We start from the raw sequence: 20,644 nt of genomic DNA, 5'->3' as shown, positions 1-20,644 counted from the left end.
TTGTAACTTTGAACTCCTGGGCTCAAGCAGTCCTCTTGCCCCAGTCTCCCTGGAGGCTGAGACTACAAGTTTATGTCAGGATGCCTGGCTGCTTTTTCTATTTTTTGTAGAGAAAGGGCCTTGCTGTGTTCCCCAAGCTGGTCTTGAACTCCCGGCCTCAATCAGTCCTCATGTTGGGATCACAAGCATGAGCCACCACACCCAGCCTATATATGTATACATTTAGATCTCATTTTTCATTAGGAAAAATACAAATTGAACTCATCCTGTACTAGCACTACCAAGAATCCTGTGGATCATACTCCTGTGAGTGACTATGCTATAGGTTCTTGTTGTACTAGGAGTGGAATGAGGCCATATGTAATATTGATGATCAGGTGCCTTGGGAAGGTTTCTGTGCAAGTGCTGCTCTGTGCAAGAACATTTATTGTAGTTGTTTTGGCTGAGGTCGAGGATTTTTTTGTTTGGCTTTTGTTTTTAAATGTGAGAGGTAGATTTTGCAAGGGATTAAGCTGAATGAGACCTAGGGACATCTGGTTATAAATATTACTAAAGGAAAAACGTATTCAGATGCTCCCTGGCATGGATCTGTTAAGGGCATGTAGGCTCCTCCCTCATTCATCTCCTTTGCCCGTCAAGGAGGAGAGTGGAAGACTCTTTTCCAGATCTGAGTCCTTAAGGGGGCCTTAAGATGGTCTAGGACAGGAGTTGGCAAATTTTTTTCTATAAAGGACACATTAGTAAATACTTTAGGCTTTGTGGGCATATGGACTCAACTTTGCCATTGTGGAGTGGAAGCAGCCATAGACAAAACATAAGTGCATGGGCCTGTCTGTGTTCCAGTAAAAATTTTATTTACAAAAACAGGACATTTATGAAAACAGGGCATGGGCTTGGATTTGTTTTATCAGGCCATAGTGTACTGACCCCTGGTCTGCATAGAAGGACTCTAATGTCAGCAACCATAGGGACTTGTACTTCGTACTGCTGTGACACCCATAAGGATACCTCTTGCCTTGTTCCTGAGGAAGTTAATAAAAAGGTCAGGCTCATTCACCTTAATTTCAGTCTACCCCCACAATTCTAATAAAAAATGTTCTGATCAAAATGGCTCTTTGGACAACAAAACAGCAAAACAGTCTCCAGCCTCTCCTAAACCCTGAAGCAAACCTGCAGTCCTTTGGCAAGGTCATCCAAAGATTTTAACTGCCATAAACCATAGGGGTAGAGATTGAAGCTAAGAATGATAGATAAGGGGAAAGTACTGGCTTTCAAACAGTAGTAAAAAATTGTATGATAAAAATTGTCCTTAAGACTCACTGAAATGCCAAAAGAAAAAATTTGTTTTACAAGTACTCTTCCATATTAGGAATTCTTTCTAAATATCATCTTAAATTTAAATATACATAATTTAAGAGTATTTTAATATTAAGATGTTTACATTTTTAATTATTTTAAATGCTATGATTAGCAGTTTTCTACATAATTTTTATATCATATTTTGATTTCTTTCTAATAGAGTCTCAAAGGTGTAACTATTATAATGAAGGGTATGAACAGAATTAAGGTTCGTAATACATATTGCAAATTGCTTTCTAGAAAGATTGTGCCAACTTACACTTCTACTAGCAATGTGTGAAAGTTCTTATTTCAGCATATACTTTCTAGCACTACTTTTTTCTTTTTTTCCTAAAATATCTCATATTTAGTTTGTAAAACTTTCCTATAGATAAAAATTAGTTGATAGGAGCCAGTTCGCAGGGCAGGTTTCACTTTGAGCTGTTGCCTTTATCTGTTCTGTTATTCTGGGATTGATCTGCAGAATGCAACTAGCAATAGATTCTGATCAGGCTACTACAATATTTGCCATCTGGATTGAAAATATAGCCACCATCTTTTGAATGACCAGTTTGTGTAAACCATTTGTTGATAGTGTCTTTCCAGTGGTAAAGCAGAATTTCTCTTTGTCTGTCTGCCTTTCTTGAGAGCTATGATGAGGATTTCTAAGGCTTGATGTATAGAATCCTTTCCTTAAGTGCCTTAGTCCATTTGGTGCTGCTGTAAGGAATACTTGAGACTGGGTAATTTATAAAGAACAGAAATTTATTTCTCACAATTCTGGAAGCTGAGAAGTCTGAGATCAAGGCACTGGCATTTGATCTGACACGGGCCTTGTTGCTGTGTCATCCATGGCAGAAGAGCTGAAGAACAAGCTAGCCAAATGCTATGCTAAGCCTCTTTTGTAAGGGCCTGAATGAGGGGGGAACCCTCCCGGCCTAATCACCTCCTAAAGGCCCCACCTCTTAATATCATCACATTGACAATGCCTGAATTTTGGAAAGAACACACTCAAACTATAGCATTAAGATATGGGAAAGGAACAAGAAAGAGTCTATTTTTCTTTGGTGATCTGTTTAAGGAGTAGATGTGTTTTGTTTGCCTCACATCTATGTACAGTATTAAAAATAAGATGTATCTCTCTCTATATATATATACACTGAAACCTTTACCGTCTTTCATTGTCTTTCTAGTTTTTAAGGATAGGAAATTTTACTTAAAATGCTAGCCTGGCATTTTTCTTATTCCCCACTTTTATTTCCCCCATGGAGAATTGGGTTATGAAACTGGAAATTTTATTAATTTTCCTGAAATTGTTCTGGTGGGTTTGTGTAAGGAGGAGAGTAATAACTGGCATGGCATTGCAGTTACTCTTTATTTATAATTAAGACATGCTCTTTATTTCAAAATATTAAGTTAATAATACTCTTAACTTATTGCACTTAAGTAGATTGAGACAATTTGTGATTTATTTTGACATTCTAATAAAGTGGATAAAAGGAGAAGCTGCTTGGAAAACTTTCCCACTTGGGAATTTTTTCCACATTCCTAATTTTCCTTTGTGGAATGTCACTCACCATTTCCCATTTGGAACTGCTCTTTCTACATAGTAGATAGAATGGAGTGGTTGCAGTGGTGGTGGTGGTGTTACTGTTTACATCAACCTAGAGAAAAATGGTAGCATCTTAACTTGGTTAAAATGTTTCTGTTGTTTATATAATTCTTTTTTTTTTTTTTTTTTTTTAGGTCAAATATTCTTTTTTTTTTTTTTATTTTTTTCTTTTTTATTATTATTATTATTATTATTATTATTATACTTTAGGCTCTATGGTACATGTGCGCAACGTGCAGGTAAGTTACATATGTATACATGTGCCATGCTGGTGCGCTGCACCCACCAACTCGTCATCTAGCATTAGGTATATCTCCCAATGCTATCCCTCCCCCCTCCCCCCACCCCACAACAGTCCCCGAAGTGTGATGTTCCCCTTCCTGTGTCCATGTGTTCTCATTGTTCAATTCTCACCTATGAGTGAGAATATGCGGTGTTTGGTTTTTTGTTCTTGCGATAGTTTACTGAGAATGATGATTTCCAATTTCATCCATGTCCCTACAAAGGACATGAACTCATCATTTTTTATGGCTGCATAGTATTCCATGGTGTATATGTGCCACATTTTCTTAATCCAGTATATCATTGTTGGACATTTGGGTTGGTTCCAAGTCTTTGCTATTGTGAATAATGCCGCAATAAACATACGTGTGCATGTGTCTTTATAGCAGCATGATTTATAGTCCTTTGGGTATATACCCAGTAATGGGATGGCTGGGTCAAATGGAATTTCTAGTTCTAGATCCCTGAGGAATCGCCACACTGACTTCCACAAGGGTTGAACTAGTTTACAGTCCCACCAACAGTGTAAAAGTGTTCCTATTTCTCCACATCCTCTCCAGCACCTGTTGTTTCCTGACTTTTTAATGATTGCCATTCTAACTGGTGTGAGATGGTATCTCATTGTGGTTTTGATTTGCATTTCTCTGATGGCCAGTGATGGTGAGCATTTTTTCATGTGTTTTTTGGCTGCATAAATGTCTTCTTTTGAGAAGTGTCTGTTCATGTCCTTTGCCCACTTTTTGATGGGGTTGTTTGTTTTTTTCTTGTAAATTTGTTGGAGTTCATTGTAGATTCTGGATATTAGCCCTTTGTCAGATGAGTAGGTTGCGAAAATTTTCTCCCATTTTGTAGGTTGCCTGTTCACTCTGATGGTAGTTTCCTTTGCTGTGCAGAAGCTCTTTAGTTTAATTAGATCCCATTTGTCAATTTTGGCTTTTGTTGCCATTGCTTTTGGAGTTTTAGACATGAAGTCCTTGCCCATGCCTATGTCCTGAATGGTATTGCCTAGGTTTTCTTCTAGGGTTTTTATGGTTTTAGGTCTAACATTTAAGTCTTTAATCCATCTTGAATTAATTTTTGTATAAGGTGTAAGGAAGGGATCCAGTTTCAGCTTTCTACATATGGCTAGCCAGTTTTCCCAGCACCATTTATTAAATAGGGAATCCTTTCCCCATTTCTTGTTTTTGTCAGGTTTGTCAAAGATCAGATAGTTGTAGATATGTGGCGTTATTTCTGAGGGCTCTGTTCTGTTCCATTGATCTATATCTCTGTTTTGGTACCAGTACCATGCTGTTTTGGTTACTGTAGCCTTGTAGTATAGTTTGAAGTCAGGTAGCGTGATGCCTCCAGCTTTGTTCTTTTGGCTTAGGATTGACTTGGCGATGCGGGCTCTTTTTTGGTTCCATATGAACTTTAAAGTAGTTTTTTCCAATTCTGTGAAGAAAGTCATTGGTAACTTGATGGGGATGGCATTGAATCTGTAAATTACCTTGGGAAGGATGGCCATTTTCATGATATTGATTCTTCCTACCCATGAGCATGGAATGTTCTTCCATTTGTTTGTATCCTCTTTTATTTCCTTGAGCAGTGGTTTGTAGTTCTCCTTGAAGAGGTCCTTCACATCCCTTGTAAGTTGGATTCCTAGGTATTTTATTCTCTTTGAAGCAATTGTGAATGGGAGTTCACTCATGATTTGGCTCTCTGTTTGTCTGTTATTGATGTATAAGAATGCTTGTGATTTTTGTACATTGATTTTGTATCCTGAGACTTTGCTGAAGTTGCTTATCAGCTCAAGGAGATTTTGGGCTGAGACAATGGGGTTTTCTAGATATACTATCATGTCATCTGCAAACAGGGACAATTTGACTTCCTCTTTTCCTAATTGAATACCCTTGATTTCCTTCTCTTGCCTAATTGCCCTGGCCAGAACTTCCAACACTATGTTGAATAGAAGTGGTGAGAGAGGGCATCCCTGTCTTGTGCCAGTTTTCAAAGGGAATGCTTCCAGTTTTTGCCCATTCAGTATGATATTGGCTGTGGGTTTGTCATAAATAGCTCTTATTATTTTGAGATACGTCCCATCAATACCTAATTTATTGAGAGTTTTTAGCATGAAGGGTTGTTGAATTTTGTCAAAGGCCTTTTCTGCATCTATTGAGATAATCATGTGGTTTTTGACTTTGGTTCTGTTTATATGCTGGATTACATTTATTGATTTGCGTATATTGAACCAGCCTTGCATCCCAGGGATGAAGCCCACTTGATCATGGTGGATAAGCTTTTTGATGTGCTGCTGGATTCTGTTTGCCAGTATTTTATTGAGGATTTTTGCATCAATGTTCATCAAGGATATTGGTCTAAAATTCTCTTTTTTTGTTGTGTCTCTGCCAGGCTTTGGTATCAGGATGATGCTGGCCTCATAAAACGAGTTAGGGAGGATTCCCTCTTTTTCTATTGATTGGAATAGTTTCAGAAGGAATGGTACCAGCTCCTCCTTGTACCTCTGGTAGAACTCGGCTGTGAACCCATCTGGTCCTGGACTTTTTTTGGTTGGTAAGCTATTGATTATTGCCACAATTTCAGATCCTGTTATTGGTCTATTCAGAGATTCAACTTCTTCCTGGTTTAGTCTTGGGAGGGTGTATGTGTTGAGGAATTTATCCATTTCTTCTAGATTTTCTAGTTTATTTGCGTAGAGGTGTTTGTAATATTCTCTGATGGTAGTTTGTATTTCTGTGGGATCAGTGGTGATATCCCCTTTATCATTTTTTATTGCATCTATTTGATTCTTCTCTCTTTTTTTCTTTATTAATCTTGCTAGTGGTCTATCAATTTTGTTGATCCTCTCAAAAAACCAGCTCCTGGATTCATTTATTTTTTGAAGGGTTTTTTGTGTCTCTATTTCCTTCAGTTCTGCTCTGATTTTAGTTATTTCTTGCCTTCTGCTAGCTTTTGAATGTGTTTGCTCTTGCTTTTCTAGTTCTTTTAATTGTGATGTTAGGGTGTCAATTTTGGATCTTTCCTGCTTTCTCTTGTGGGCATTTAGTGCTATAAATTTCCCTCTACACACTGCTTTGAATGCATCCCAGAGATTCTGGTATGTTGTGTCTTGGTTCTCGTTGGTTTCAAAGAACATCTTTATTTCTGCCTTCATTTCGTTATGTACCCAGTAGTCATTCAGGAGCAGGTTGTTCAGTTTCCACGTAGTTGAGCGGTTTTGAGTGAGATTCTTAATCCTGAGTTCTAGCTTGATTGCACTGTGATCTGAGAGATAGTTTGTTATAATTTCTGTTCTTTTACATTTATTGAGGAGAGCTTTACTTCCAAGTATATGGTCAATTTTGGAATAGGTGTGGTGTGGTGCTGAAAAAAATGTATATTCTGTTGATTTGGGGTGGAGAGTTCTGTAGATGTCTATTAGGTCTGCTTGGTGCAGAGCTGAGTTCAATTCCTGGGTATCCTTGTTGATTTTCTGTCTCGTTGATCTGTCTAATGTTGACAGTGGGGTGTTAAAGTCTCCCATTATTAATGTTTGGGAGTCTAAGTCTCTTTGTAGGTCACTCAGGACTTGCTTTATGAATCTGGGTGCTCCTGTATTGGGTGCATATATATTTAGGATAGTTAGCTCTTCTTGTTGAATTAATCCCTTTACCATTATGTAATGGCCTTCTTTGTCTCTTTTGATCTTTGTTGGTTTAAAGTCTGTTTTATCAGAGACTAGGATTGCAACCCCTGCCTTTTTTTGTTTTCCATTTGCTTGGTAGATCTTCCTCCATCCTTTTATTTTGAGCCTATGTGTGTCTCTGCACGTGAGATGGGTTTCCTGAATACAGCACACTGATGGGTCTTGAGTCTTTATCCAATTTGCCAGTCTGTGTCTTTTAATTGGAGCATTTAGTCCATTTACATTTAAAGTTAATATTGTTATGTGTGAATCTGATCCTGTCATTATGACGTTAGCTGGTTATTTTGCTCGTTAGTTGATGCAGTCCCTTCCTAGTCTCGATGGTCTTTACAATTCGGTATGATTTTGCAGTGGCTGGTACCGGTTGTGCCTTTCCATGTTTAGCGCTTCCTTCAGGAGCTCTTTTAGGGCAGGCCTGGTGGTGACAAAATCTCTTAGCATTTGCTTGTCTGTAAAGTATTTTATTTCTCCTTCACTTATGAAGCTTAGTTTGGCAGGATATGAAATTCTGGGTTGAAAATTCTTTTCTTTAAGAATGTTGAATATTGGCCCCCACTCTCTTCTGGCTTGTAGGGTTTCTGCCGAGAGATCCGCTGTTAGTCTGATGGGCTTCCCTTTGATGGTAACCCGACCTTTCTCTCTGGCTGCCCTTAACATTTTTTCCTTCATTTCAACTTTGGTGAATCTGACAATTATGTGTCTTGGAGTTGCTCTTCTCGAGGAGTATCTCTGTGGCGTTCTCTGTATTTCCTGAATCTGAATGTTGGCCTGCCTTGCTAGATTGGGGAAGTTCTCCTGGATAATATCCTGCAGAGTGTTTTCCAACTTGTTTCCATTCTCCCCGTCACTTTCAGGTACACCAATCAGACGTAGATTTGGTCTTTTCACATAGTCCCACATTTCTTGGAGGCTTTGCTCATTTCTTTTTATTCTTTTTTCTTTAAACTTCCCTTCTCGCTTCATTTCATTCATTTCATCTTCCAGGGCTGATACCCTTTCTTCCATTTGATCGCATCGGCTCCTGAGGCTTCTGCATTCTTCACGTAGTTCTCGAGCCTTGGTTTTCAGCTCCATCAGCTCCTTTAAGCACTTCTCTGTATTGGTTATTCTAGTTATACATTCTTCTAAATTTTTTTCAAAGTTTTCAACTTCTTTGCCTTTGGTTTGAATATCCTCCCGTAGCTCGGAGTAATTTGATCGTCTGAAGCCTTCTTCTCTCAGCTCGTCAAAGTCATTCTCCGTCCAGCTTTGTTCCGTTGCTGGTGAGGAACTGCGTTCCTTTGGAGGAGGAGAGGTGCTCTGCATTTTAGAGTTTCCAGTTTTTCTGCTCTGTTTTTTCCCCATCTTTGTGGTTTTATCTACTTTTGGTCTTTGATGATGGTGATGTACAGATGGGTTTTTGGTGTGGATGTCCTTTCTGTTAGTTTTCCTTCTAACAGACAGGACCCTCAGCTGCAGGTCTGTTGGAGTACCTGGCCGGCCGTGTGAGGTGTCAGTCTGCCCCTGCTGGGGGGTGCCTCCCAGTTAGGCTGCTCGGGGGTCAGGGGTCAGGGACCCACTTGAGGAGGCAGTCAGCCCGTTCTCAGATCTCCAGCTGCGTGCTGGGAGAACCACTGCTCTCCTCAAAGCTGTCAGACAGGGACATTTAAGTCTGCAGAGGTTACTGCTGTCTTTTTGTTTGTCTGTGCCCTGCCCCCAGAGGTGGAGCCTACAGAGGCAGGCAGGCCTCCTTGAGCTGTGGTGGGCTCCACCCAGTTCAAGCTTCCAGGCTGCTTTGTTTACCTAAGCGAGCCTGGGCAATGGCGGTCGCCCCTCCCCCAGCCTCGCTGCCGACTTGCTGTTTGGTCTCTGACTGCTGTGCTAGCAATCAGCGAGACTCCGTGGGCGTAGGACCCTCTGAGCCAGGTGCGGGCTATACTCTCCTGGGGCACCGTTTCCTAAGCCCGTCGGAAAAACATAGTATTCGGGTGGGAGTGGCCCGACTTTCCAGGTGCCGTCTGTCACCCCTGGAAAGGGAACTCCCTGACCCCTTGCGCTTCCCGAGTGAGGCAATGCCTCGCCCCTGCTTAGGCTGGCGCACGGTGCACTCACCCACTGACCTGCGCCCACTGTCTGGCACTCCCTAGTGAGATGAACACGGTACCTCAGATGGAAATGCAGAAATCACCCGTCTTCTGCGTCGCTCGCGCTGGGAGCTGTAGACCGGAGCTGTTCCTATTCGGCCATCTTGGCTCCTCCCCCCTCTGTTGTTTATATAATTCTTTAAGCCTCATTCCAGTGCTGCTATTAAAAAAAAAAAAAAAAAAAAAAAACTCAAAACTTGCATTTCTTTTACTGATCATTTTGTAGACATAAAAATAAGAGATTTTCAGCATAGTAGAATTTTTAAAAATTAATGGATTTTTTTAAAACCAAAATTTAAGAACATAAATTGCATTGAAAATAATTTTGAAATTTATTCTCAGCAGAATCTGTAATAAAATATATGGGCCTGAGAATTAATTTTCAGGTCAAGTTCTTTGTCTATATGTTGTTGATGAAGTTGTTTTTTTTCAACTAAGTAACAGTTTGGAATTCTAAAACAGAGAACTCATAATCTTCAACCAAGTGTTTATTAGCATTTACTTTCTTCAAAAGCTTTTTCACCATGCCACGTGGTTAAAAAAAAAAAATTCTTAAAAAAATGAGATTGCTTATGTGTGTGTGCATGTACATATTCATTTGCAAATTATGTACATATACTTCTATACTTACATATTATATACTCTATGAAACATAATAGAAATTTTTAATTATTAGAAAGACATAATCAATCTTGATAAAATTAACTTTAAATTTGATTTATTGGCAGTATAGTCAATTTTTGTTTTCACTTTAACATTGTAATAGTCTTTATTGTTTAATAGTTTCTCACACAGTAATTTACACTGATTCGAAGTTTATTCCAGGCCAGGCACAGTGGCTCATGCCTGTAATCTCAACATTTTGGGAGGCCAAGGTAGGATAATTACTTGAGGCCAGGAGTTAAGACCAACCTGGGCAATATAGCAAGACCTCATCTCTACAAAAAATAAAAAAAATTAATCAGGCATGGTGGCACATGCCTGTAGTCCCAGCTACTTGGAGTTCCAGCTACTTGGGAGGCTGAGGCAGGAGGATTACTTGAACCCAGGAGTTCAAGGTAATAGTGAGCCAATGATCATACCGCCACTGCACTCCAACCTGGGTGACAGAGCAAGACCCTGTCTCAAAAAAAAAAAAAACAAAGTTCATTTCAGTCTCATCCAACAATTACATGTGATGTTTTTTGTTGAAATTTGCATGATGAATTTTCATCCTCCATAATATCATTCAATTCTTACATTTAGTGATTGCAGTACTAGTTTGTATATTTAGTATTCCATGCTATTTTTTAAGCTCAAAATAATAGTGTTTTCATTGATTTAATGCTGTTAATTTAGAAACAACCAGTAATTGGCTGGGCACAGTGGCTCATGCCTGTAATCCCAGCACTTTGGGAGACCAAGGCGGGTGGCACACCTGAGGTCAGGAGCTCGAGATCAGCCTGGCCAACATAGTGAAACCTTGTCTCTACTAAAAATACAAAATTAGCTGGGTGTGGTGGCACATGCCTATAGTCCCAGCTACTCGGGAGGCTGAGACAGGAGAATTGCTTGAACTCGGGAGGTGGAGGCTGCAGTGAGCTGAGATTGTGCCACTGCTCTCCATCCTGGGCAAGACAGAGCAAGACTGTCTCAAAAAAAAAAAAAAAAAAAACCAGTAACCTTGTTCACCTTTTGTGGTTTTCTGTCTAGTCTGAGTTTTTCTCTCTAGCTTGTCCCCTAAGCTCTCCTCTCTTCTACTCTTCTGTCTTCCCCTTCATTTCTGACACCCTCCTAGCTCTACTTTCCCACCCAGTTGTTCCAGCCACTACTCTCTGTCCCAACACACTACACACTACACACACACACACACACACACACACAATAAAGGGAAAAAAAAGTATTGATTTAGAGGGACCCCTCAGAAGGTGGCAAGTCTCTCTGTTGGGGGGAGGAGAAGAATTGATAGAACAATTCTTGGCCAGGCATGTTGGCTCACACCTGTAATTCCAGCATTTTGGGAGGCAGAGGCAGGAGGATCAGTTGAGATCAGCCTGGGCAACATATGAAGAGCCCCATCTCTACCAAAAAAAAAAAATTTTTTTTTAATTAGCTGGGCACGGTGGTGCACACCTGGAGTCCCAGCTTCTTGGGAGGCTGAGGCAAGAGGATCACTTGAGCCTCTTGTTGCTGCTACGAGCTATCAGCGCACCACTGTACTCCAGCCTGGGCGAAACAATGGGACCCTGTTTCAAAACAAACATACAAAAAAATACCTACAATTCAGTAGCTTCTGGACAGAGTGGAGGAGCTGCCTAGCTGGTCTGAAAGTTCCACTGGAGGAGTACTAAACACTTTAGGAAGATCCTGAAGTCTTCTAGACTGATTACTTGAGAGGTGTCATTTTGAAAGACACCCTGGGTGGAAGTTTACAAAGGGTAAAGAAGCATTGCATACAGTCATGTTGAATACTTTATGTTAGAATCATAACTGTTTAATGTTTATGTTTTTATTTTTTAATGTTTATGTTTTTATTTATTAATGTTTTATTTGATACTTTATAATGTTTGTAAATTTCTACATTTGAAATATGTTGAGTATTTAATTTCACTGATTTCTAAACATTGTTATACTTCTGCACACTTTTCAATTAAAATATTAGTATTAATACTTGCATTACATGGAGTAAATACCAAGATACTGGTAGTGCAGTTTGCTTTAGAATTATAATTATTACTTTGATTTTTCTGTCATGTTTAATGACAGGTTCAAAGACCATTTAAATTCTTCATTTGGAAGTTTTTAAATCTTGGAAAATTTTGAATCCATGTGTATGAAATTGCAGATAGGAGTTTTTATTGGTGACAGACATGTTCAGCAATAAAACCATCTAACAATGGAAACATTTCTAAACGTTTATTATCAGAATGTTCTTCGTGTAACATGTTTTTTTTTAAAGCAACTACTTTCTCAGACAATTAAAATACCATCTTTATCTTGAAGGGAGATAAATTAAGTATGTGGGAGGGGGTTGTTTTTAATATATGCTGTGTACCTATGTGGCATGCTATTGACAGCTATGTGTCATCGTAGAAAAAGTCATCAAATTCGGAGCAGTTGATTGTTGTAGAAGAAAAATAGGTAGCTTGTTTAAGTTTGCCACAACATAACCAATAAATTTCTGTATGATACAAAAGATTTTTGAGTCTCTCTCAATCTCTCTACTAAATTTTGAAAGGATGTGTCCACTTAAAATCTATTTTTAAAGGCTTATCTTTGATATATCACATGTACAAAGAAGTGCATTGTATATGTACAATTTAAGAAATATTTATAGGCCAGTACGGTGACTCTTGCCTGTAATCCCAACACTTTGGCAGGCCAAGACAGGAGAATTGCTTGTGCCAGAAGTTTGAGACCAGCCTGGGCAATATGGTGAGACCCTGTCTCTATAAAAAAATTTTTTTTAATTAGCCGGGCATGGTGGTGTGCGCCTGTGGTCCCAGATACTTGGGAGGCTGAGGCTGAGGCAGGAAAGTTGCTTGAGCCCAGATGGTTGAGGCTGCAGTAAGCCATGTTCATGCCACTGCACTCTGGCCTAGGCAATAGAGTAAAATCCTGTCTCAAAAAAAAAGAAAGAAAGAATAATAAAGCCAACACCCATCCAAGCAACATAAGGTCAAAACACAGCAGTAACCTAAAAGTTCTCCATGTGTCCTTCACCAAACACATCCTCCATCCTCCCTAGGGATGATCACTATCTTGACTTTGTATAATAATTTCCCTATGCTTTATAATAGTTTTATTGTCTGTATATCCCTAAATACTGAATTCAGTTGTACCTGGTTTTGTACCTCATTTGGGGTACAGACCTTCTTAAGAGTGATGGCATTGTTATTAAATTTCAGAGAAGCATAACTGGTCAGTAGGAGGGTGGAGACAGATGTATAAGCCAAAAATTTTTAAGGAATTTAAGGAGTGGAACCTAGAAAAGGTGTTAGGTAGAAATAAGGTTTCTCTGTTTATACATGTATTAAATGAAAATATGAGGTTTGACTCACATTTTAAAATATTTTGTAAATTTTGCTTAATATTAAAAGCATTTTTTTCTGTGGCATGATTATAAATATTTATAAGGTAAGACAAATATGACTTCTTTATTTTCAGTGTGGCACAGCTGAACTACATTTCAAATGAGAAGTAACATTGATAGGGAGCAGTAATGTGAAACTATGTTCAAAAAAAGAAAGCCCAAGTTTCAAAAGTCTTATTCTGAATATTGTTCTCTGTATAGTATTGTTTAATTTTAAAAGTGTTTTCAGATCCAACTAAAGTTCAATTTAAAAATATAGTTTATATTTTTTCTTCTCAAATGAAGCTTTAAGCATATGTTTCTAATAATTCAGTTAAATATGCTGAGTTGTATATTTTTTGAAGAGAATCTGTTTTGAAAAGATTCCAAAATATTTGTTTGAACAGGCACTCAGCATCTCGATGAAAACTGTTGGAAAAGAAAAACTTTCAGAGTCATTCTCCCCTCAGAGTAGTCAAGCCAACTAAACTGGTACAGTTAACACTTCTGTAAGAAACCAGGAGCCAAGAAATTTAGCACTTCCTGATTGCTTTTCAGCAAGCAGGCCTCAAACCAACTTAGTGGTTGGAACCAATACCACTGAATTTTTAAAGTAAAAGGCTAGCAGTAGAACATCTACATTTCTTTCTATCAGTATGATATTTATCAGCCTCTTTTGGTAATCCATGACTAGCTTCAATCTTTGCCTTATGTTGGTATTAAAGCTATCATTCTTTCTTGAATTTTGTAGGGCATCATTTTTGCAAAGCAAAAAGAGAATGCACTATAGAGTGTGACCCCAGGTATAATTAAACCGTCTGCCAGATATAAATATTTTTATGTTGCTTTTTAGTATCACTGAGTGTCATAGTGGAGATGCAAATTATATTGGACATCATAATGCTTTGGGATAATTGGTATTTATAGCAGACTACCAAATTTACAAGTAGGGATTGCTTTTTCAGCTTCTGATCCATTCATTTTTATTATATCCCTTTGAAATATATTGGCACCACTTAATTCACTTAACAATAATATGCTTAGTGTTTTAGTTCCTTTTATTCTGCTGTGACAGAATACCTGAGACTGGGTAATTTTAAAAGAACAGAGATTTATTTCTTATAGGTCTGGATACTGGGAAGTCCAAGGTCAAAGGGCCCACATGTAGGGAGGGACTTCTTGCTTATCACCACATCGTAGAAGGGCCAAAGAGTACGTGAGAGAGAGTAGGGGGAAGGAAGGGAACTGAACTCATTCTTTTACCAGGAACCCACTCCTATGATATTAACCTGCTCCCAAGATAATGTCATTAATCTGTTTGTGAACTCAGAGCCCTCATGACCTAATCACCTCTTAAAGGTTCCACTGTTGGGACTGTTGCGTTGGAGATTTTCTTCCAACACATAAACTTTGGGGGACATATTCAAACCACAGCACTAGTATATATAATATGTCATATTGATCCCTATATCCACATATTTGCTCTAAGTGCTCTATTTACATATTCATTGAGTTGACCTATATAGTACCCAGCATATTTAGGTTTTGCGGTAGAGAACAAATAATAAAAGATTCAAAGATTCTGTATGCTAGCTAGAGAGATAAAACTAAGTTTAACACCTCTGCTACCATTTCTCAAATATCACAAAATTAATAAGAAAAATAGCAGAAATTAAATGTTCAGTTACTTGGTTTTTCAAGTACTTCCCACAAGATTAGATTAACGGCTGGGTGCGGTGGCTCATGCCTGTAATCCCAACACTTTGGGAGGCCAAGGCAGGCGGATCACCTGAGGTCAGGAGTTGGAGACCAGCCTGGCCAACATGGTGAAATCCTATCTCTACTAAAAATACAAAAATTAGTCAGGCACGGTGGTGCACACCTGTAGTCCCAGCTACTCTGGAGGCTGAGGCCAGAAAATTGCTTGAACCCAGGAGGTGGAGGTTGCAGTGAGCCGAGATTGCGCCACTGCACTCCAGCCTGGGCGACAGAGTGAGACTCTGTCTCAAAAAAAAAAAAAAGAAAAAAAGATTAGATTAACAGTATCTCCAGAAATGATTACCATATGTTACTACATTTTAAGTTTCTTTCAGAACCATAAGTATAGAGGAGTTATGTGGAACCAATGATAAATCTGGATTTTTTTTCTTCTTTCTTTGGATCTGTGCCTAAAATGGCAAATTATGTGCAATTTGGGGCATAGTGTCACTTATGACTTCAAGGAGTCTAAGAATCAGCAGAGGGATACAGTCTTTTCATAAAACTCTGCCTGGTCTTTTCATTTTGGATAGTATATTACTGGAAACTTCAGAAGAAAATGAGGGAGTTTCAGAAAGGAACTGAAGAGGTTGATGACTGAAAAGGATGATTGAACACCATAATCTGCAGTTGATTAGGATGCAGTCATGGAAAGGAAGCATATATATAAATAAAAGGGTGTGTTACTAAAATCTGCAAAAAGTAGAATGAGGCAAAATATCTCCATTGTCCTGATGTTCCATTTTATACTGAGTTGGATAAGTCTCATAAGGGATCTGATAGTTGAGGTCACTAATCCTTAATACATGAACCAAGGAATAAGAATTCTGTTTATCATAGGAAATAACTTTGGCCCATAAGGAAGGAGTAGAGACTCTTCAGGAGAGGGACATTTTAGTCCATAATTTCTCTGATTTAGTGCCAAAAGCTTTTTTGAGAGACTATTCAAAGCTGTCTTAAGTTTCATTGTTGGAAATTGATAGCTGCTATATTTCTTTTAAATAACTGTTTTAAGTTCTTTCTGTTTTGTCTTCTCTGTGGCTAAATTCCTGAAGATTACAAAAAAGTGTGCTTAAAGTAAAAGTGTTATGAGACAAAAGCTTTATTCTGTGGACAGGATAATACTTCTTTTGTGACATTTTCTGTTTGCACCAAAAGTGAGAAGTCAATGCCTTGCCTTTGTGCATCCCATTACTAATGGAGGACAAGAAGTTATTTTCTTCAAAGGCTGACTTCCAGAATTTTTGGCTGAACACTTTTTGTCAAGTGTATATTCCCTTTGTAGGCCTTTCTATATAGAGCCCACAAACATCGTGAATGTGAATCATGTCATTCAGAGGGTTAGTGACCATGCCTCCGCCATGAACAAGAGAATTCATTACTACAGCCGGCTCACCACTCCTGCAGACAAGGCACTGGTAAGAGACAAAACATTACTAATAGTCTAAAATTCAGTTGAAATGAACAGTGAACAATATAAGCCAGGGCACCTCCCGGTGATTGAACTTCTTTCTGACTGTATTTCAAGGACAGCATCATGCAAAGTCAAAGATAGTAATTAACATACATCCTACATCTCAGGCCAGTTCATTCTTATCTAAATTTGAAACAATCTTTCTATGTTGACAACAACCTGGAGATTTTTTTGGATTAAATTCTCCTGATCCCCATTCCCCAAATCTCTGAGGAGGATAAATTACTTTTGAAATGGCAGGTTAGGCCATTGACTAATGCAAATAATAACATGTTCTGCTTAGTGTGGACAATTTTAACTTTGAAGCTATAAAGGAAATTTTTTTTTAGAAATTTTCTGTAAGAATGGGAAACTGGCCGAGCACAGTGACTCACGCCTGTAATCTCAGCATTTTGGGAGGCCAAGGCAAGAGGATCACTTGAGCCCAGGGGTTCAAGACCAGCCTGGAGAAGGTGGTGAAACCCTGTCTCTACAAAAAAAAATTTGTTTTTAATTAGCCAAACATGATGAGTCACACCTATAGTTCCAGCTACTTGGGAGGCTGAGACAGGAGGATTCCTTGAGCCCAGGATGGATCCCTTGAGGATGCAGTGAGCTGTGATTGTGCCACTGCATCCCATCCAGCCTGAGCAAAACAGTGTGACCCATCTCTTTTTTTTTGAGATGGAGTGTCGCTCTATCACCCAGGCTGGAGTGCAGTGGCGCAATCTCGGCTCACCACAACCTCTGCCTCCTGGGTTCAAGCCATTCTCCTGCCTCAGCCTCCTGAGTAACAGGGTTACAGGTGTGCGCCACCACGCCTGGCTCATTTTTGTATTTTGAGTAGAGACAGGGTTTCACCATGTTGGCCAGGCTGGTCTTGAACTCCTGACCTCGTGACCCACCCACCTCACCCTCCCAAAGTGCTGGGATTACAGGCGTGAGCCACTGTGCCCGGCCATGTGACCCCATCTCTTAAAAAAAAAAAAAAAAAAAGAATGGGATGGGAAACTGAAATATGTACACGTAAATATAGTAGTTTCTTATTTAGCATTATTCTTTTATTGATCAAAACCAGGAGTCAAAGGGCCAGATACTAAATGTCTTAGATTTTGAGGTCACATACTGTCACATGATATTCTTCATTTTGTTTATGATCATCAAAATTATAAATTATAAAATTTATAAAATTATAAAAACCATTCTCAGGAAAGAGGCTGTATAATAATCAGGTTGAAACCAGATTTGGCCTATGGGCCAGAGTTTGTTGACCCTTGATCTTCTAAAAATCTCTATTACTATTTTAGGATAAAAAGTATGTAAGTAATTTGGTAGTTTATAAAAACTACCACATATGAGATAGTCAGAAACTTGCAAGTTTAACTGAAAATAAGAACATTCTGGGAGAAAATCGGATTTTGAAATTAGTATTATTAATAAAAAGAAGAGAACCAACATTCATTAACATTTAATAAGGACCAGTGATTGGGCATCACTGGGATGTAGCTATCTCATTTAAGCCTAAACAATAGCTATGTGAAATAAATATTAAGATTTCCTCTTGTATGGCCAAAATAGGGATTTCCAAAATGTTCTGGGTAGGGTAATTTTTTTCCCAATTTTTTTTTGGCTTTTTCCCCTTAGGCCTTGACATCAGTAGTTGTGGCAAAGTCTTAGTTCCATAATGGAATTACTTAAGCCCTTGGAGGAGTAGAGGTAATCCCGTATCTCTGGGTCTAGTTGAGACCTTCTAGAGGCTCTGCTCTTGGAAACAAACCTCCAAGATCCCAGCTGAGCAAGTTTATACCTGCATGTATATTGTTTGCCTGGAAATAGAGTCAGCGTGTGCACCAAAGTTGGATGCCATTTGTTAACTGACACTGAGATGAGTCTAGCAAGTCAAAGTATATAAACAGTGATGTAAAATTAACAATGACATAACCATTCTTAATGAATGTGTGTATACATCCACACTCGTTTTCTGAAAATCCCAAAATTATTTTGGACTTTTAAACTCTTGCTTTTTTAGTTAGATTTTCTATGTTTGAAAAATAATTTTTAAATTCATTAAATTTTAAATGCATAGTACTTGCATCCACACTCGTTTTCTGAAAATTCCAAAATTATTCTGGGTTTTTTAACTCTTGCTTTTTTAGTTAGATTTTCTATATTTGAAAAGTCATTTTTTAATTCACTAATCAGGGATGCATAGTAGTTGTTTATGATAGTTAAAATGTGTCTAGAGGGCCAGGCGTGGTGGCTTACGCCTGTAATCCCAGCACTTTGGGAGGCCGAGGCGGGTGGATCATGAGGTCAGGAGATCGAGACCATCCTGGCTAACACGGTGAAACCCCGTCTCTACAAAAAATTAGCTGGGCATGGTGGTGGGCACCTGTAGTCCCAGCTACTCGGGAGGCTGAGGCAGGAGAATGGCGTGAACCCGGGAGGCGGCGCTTGCAGTGAGCCGAGATCGCGTCACTGCACCCCAGCCTGGGCGACAGGGCGAGACTCCATTCAAAAGAAAAAAAAAGGTGTCTAGAGTCAGGTGTTCTGATGTGTAAAAAATATCCTATTTTGCATTTCCTGGTTCTGACATTTCTCTATGTTTCCTTTTTACCAGATTGCCCCAGACCATGTAGTTCCAGCTCCAGAAGAGTGCTATGTGTATAGTCCATTGGGCTCTGCTTATAAACTTCAAAGTTACACTGAAGGATATGGTAAAAACACCAGTTTAGTAACCATGTGAGTGAAACTGCTTTTTGGAGCATGACTTAAACTGTATATGAATGAAAATTACTGGTTATTTTAATTTTTGTCTCAATTTAAATGTTTGAAGAGTCAAACTCCATTTTTTTACTGCTATTACTCTGTGTTTTCAGTTTTATGATTTGGAATACCATGATGGGAACATCTATACTAAGCATTCCTTGGGGCATAAAACAGGTAATACTAATTTTTCAGCACACTTTTTGCCTAAATGTTTTTCTCTTTATATTGTAAGTTTTATAACAGAGGTTTTAATAAATCTACGTAAAATTCATTAAAGAAAATAGATGGTTATATTTAGTTTTTCATGAGTTGTCAAGTTTTTATCATGATTGTTTAGGGTAAAATAATTGCATATGAATTTATGCTTACATGATGATATATGCTGTTTTATACTTTTATTTTTAAACAGGCTGGATTTACTACTGGAATGTGTGTCATCATACTGATGGGCCTTTTAACACTTTATTGCTGCTACAGAGTAGTGAAATCACGGACTATGATGTGTAAGAATTTGACACAGTGACAATAGATTATGGGTATTAATAAGCATTTCCCTTTGAGGCAGATCACTAGTGTGTATATGCCACATGTGTGTCAACTGTCTACTTTGTACCTGAAGATTTACTTCTGTAATTCATCGCTTTCAGCTAAATTGATTTGTTAATAATATATTAGTGGCTGCTTTTGAAATTCAGAGAAGCTGGGAGTTATTTGCAGAGTGCATTCACTTTGGTACTAGTTTCTTCATAAGAATCATTTAAAAACTCATATTTATAAAATAATGTCTTTGCCAAAACTAAATTGAGAATTCTGTGCTTCCTGTCAGTTAATGGTGACTTCTTTTGACCTTTTCATACCAAAAGATCTAAATGTTAGAATCTGCTAAAAGTAGAAATTATAACTAGAAAAATATGAAAATGTAAGCAACTCTCTAGTAATGAATATTTGAAGCTGTGTGAACACCTTACCTCTACTCATATCTACAAATTCTGGATCAGGGAAATATCTTTTTTAGGTTGTTTTAAAGTAGTCTAGGACCTAAACAAACATGCATTATTTCATTAAATCTTAGCAAGTATGAATCAACAGGCCAGACTTTGCCTCCAGTTTTTTTCTGTGCCTACTAAGCAGCTTCCTTCTTTATGTTAACCAGATCTAGTATTAGTCACTGGGCAAGTATTTGTTTAAAAGTCTTGAGAAGCCAAACCTGGTGGTGTGTGTCCGTAGCCCTAGCAACTCAGGAGGCATAGGTGGGAAGATCACTTTAGCCCAGGAGTTTGGGGCCAGCCTTGGCACTGTAGCAATACTTCATCTTAAAAATAAAAACATAAAAAATAAAAAAGTCTTGAGAGAAGATTCATTCTGGTTTCTAAATGGTAAGAGGAGATAATTTTAGCCTCTGGTTTCTAAGGCAAATTGTGGCTGAACTTGGAAGACTTCTTTAAATGTATACAGTAAGTTCATGTCTTATCTAATTCAGCATCTCATTTAAAATTGGAACAGAGCCCCCACAGAGTTCTCTCTATAACTGTTTTTTCTTTTATTTTCTTTTTTTTTTTTTGGAGACAGGATC

General features: G+C 38.4%; 2 protein-coding genes across 16 annotated transcripts in view; one reads left to right on the top strand and one right to left on the bottom strand.

Moving 5' to 3' along the window:
- DDX4 (DEAD-box helicase 4) overlaps window positions 1–9,144 on the bottom strand; it is a 133,519-nt gene extending 124,375 nt beyond the window's left edge. For 2 of the 3 annotated variants that reach the window (XM_054555564.2, XM_054555563.2), the window contains exon 1: window positions 9,061–9,144. The gene's annotated coding sequence lies outside the window, so the exon portion shown is untranslated. Of the gene's footprint in view, window positions 1–2,915; window positions 3,003–9,060 lie in introns of all 3 variants that reach the window. The other variant, XM_054555565.2, reaches the window with a different exon arrangement.
- The window catches only part of SLC38A9 (solute carrier family 38 member 9), an 89,195-nt gene that overhangs the window by 26,781 nt on the left and 41,770 nt on the right, over window positions 1–20,644 (top strand). For all 13 annotated transcript variants that reach the window (XR_008525269.2, XR_008525268.2, XM_024247490.3 and 10 more), the window contains 4 exons: window positions 16,135–16,267; window positions 18,923–19,044; window positions 19,182–19,245; window positions 19,481–19,574. Coding sequence is in view for 11 of the 13 variants with exons in the window: in XM_024247490.3 (XP_024103258.1) it covers window positions 16,135–16,267; window positions 18,923–19,044; window positions 19,182–19,245; window positions 19,481–19,574 (413 nt within the window). In the remaining 2 variants the exon portion in view is untranslated. The remainder of the gene's footprint in view (window positions 1–16,134; window positions 16,268–18,922; window positions 19,045–19,181; window positions 19,246–19,480; window positions 19,575–20,644) is intronic.

Source organism: Pongo abelii, chromosome 4 (assembly GCF_028885655.2).
Source record: "Pongo abelii isolate AG06213 chromosome 4, NHGRI_mPonAbe1-v2.0_pri, whole genome shotgun sequence".
NCBI classification, from domain to species: domain Eukaryota; kingdom Metazoa; phylum Chordata; class Mammalia; order Primates; family Hominidae; genus Pongo; species Pongo abelii.
This window is presented reverse-complemented; position numbering and strand designations above follow the sequence as displayed.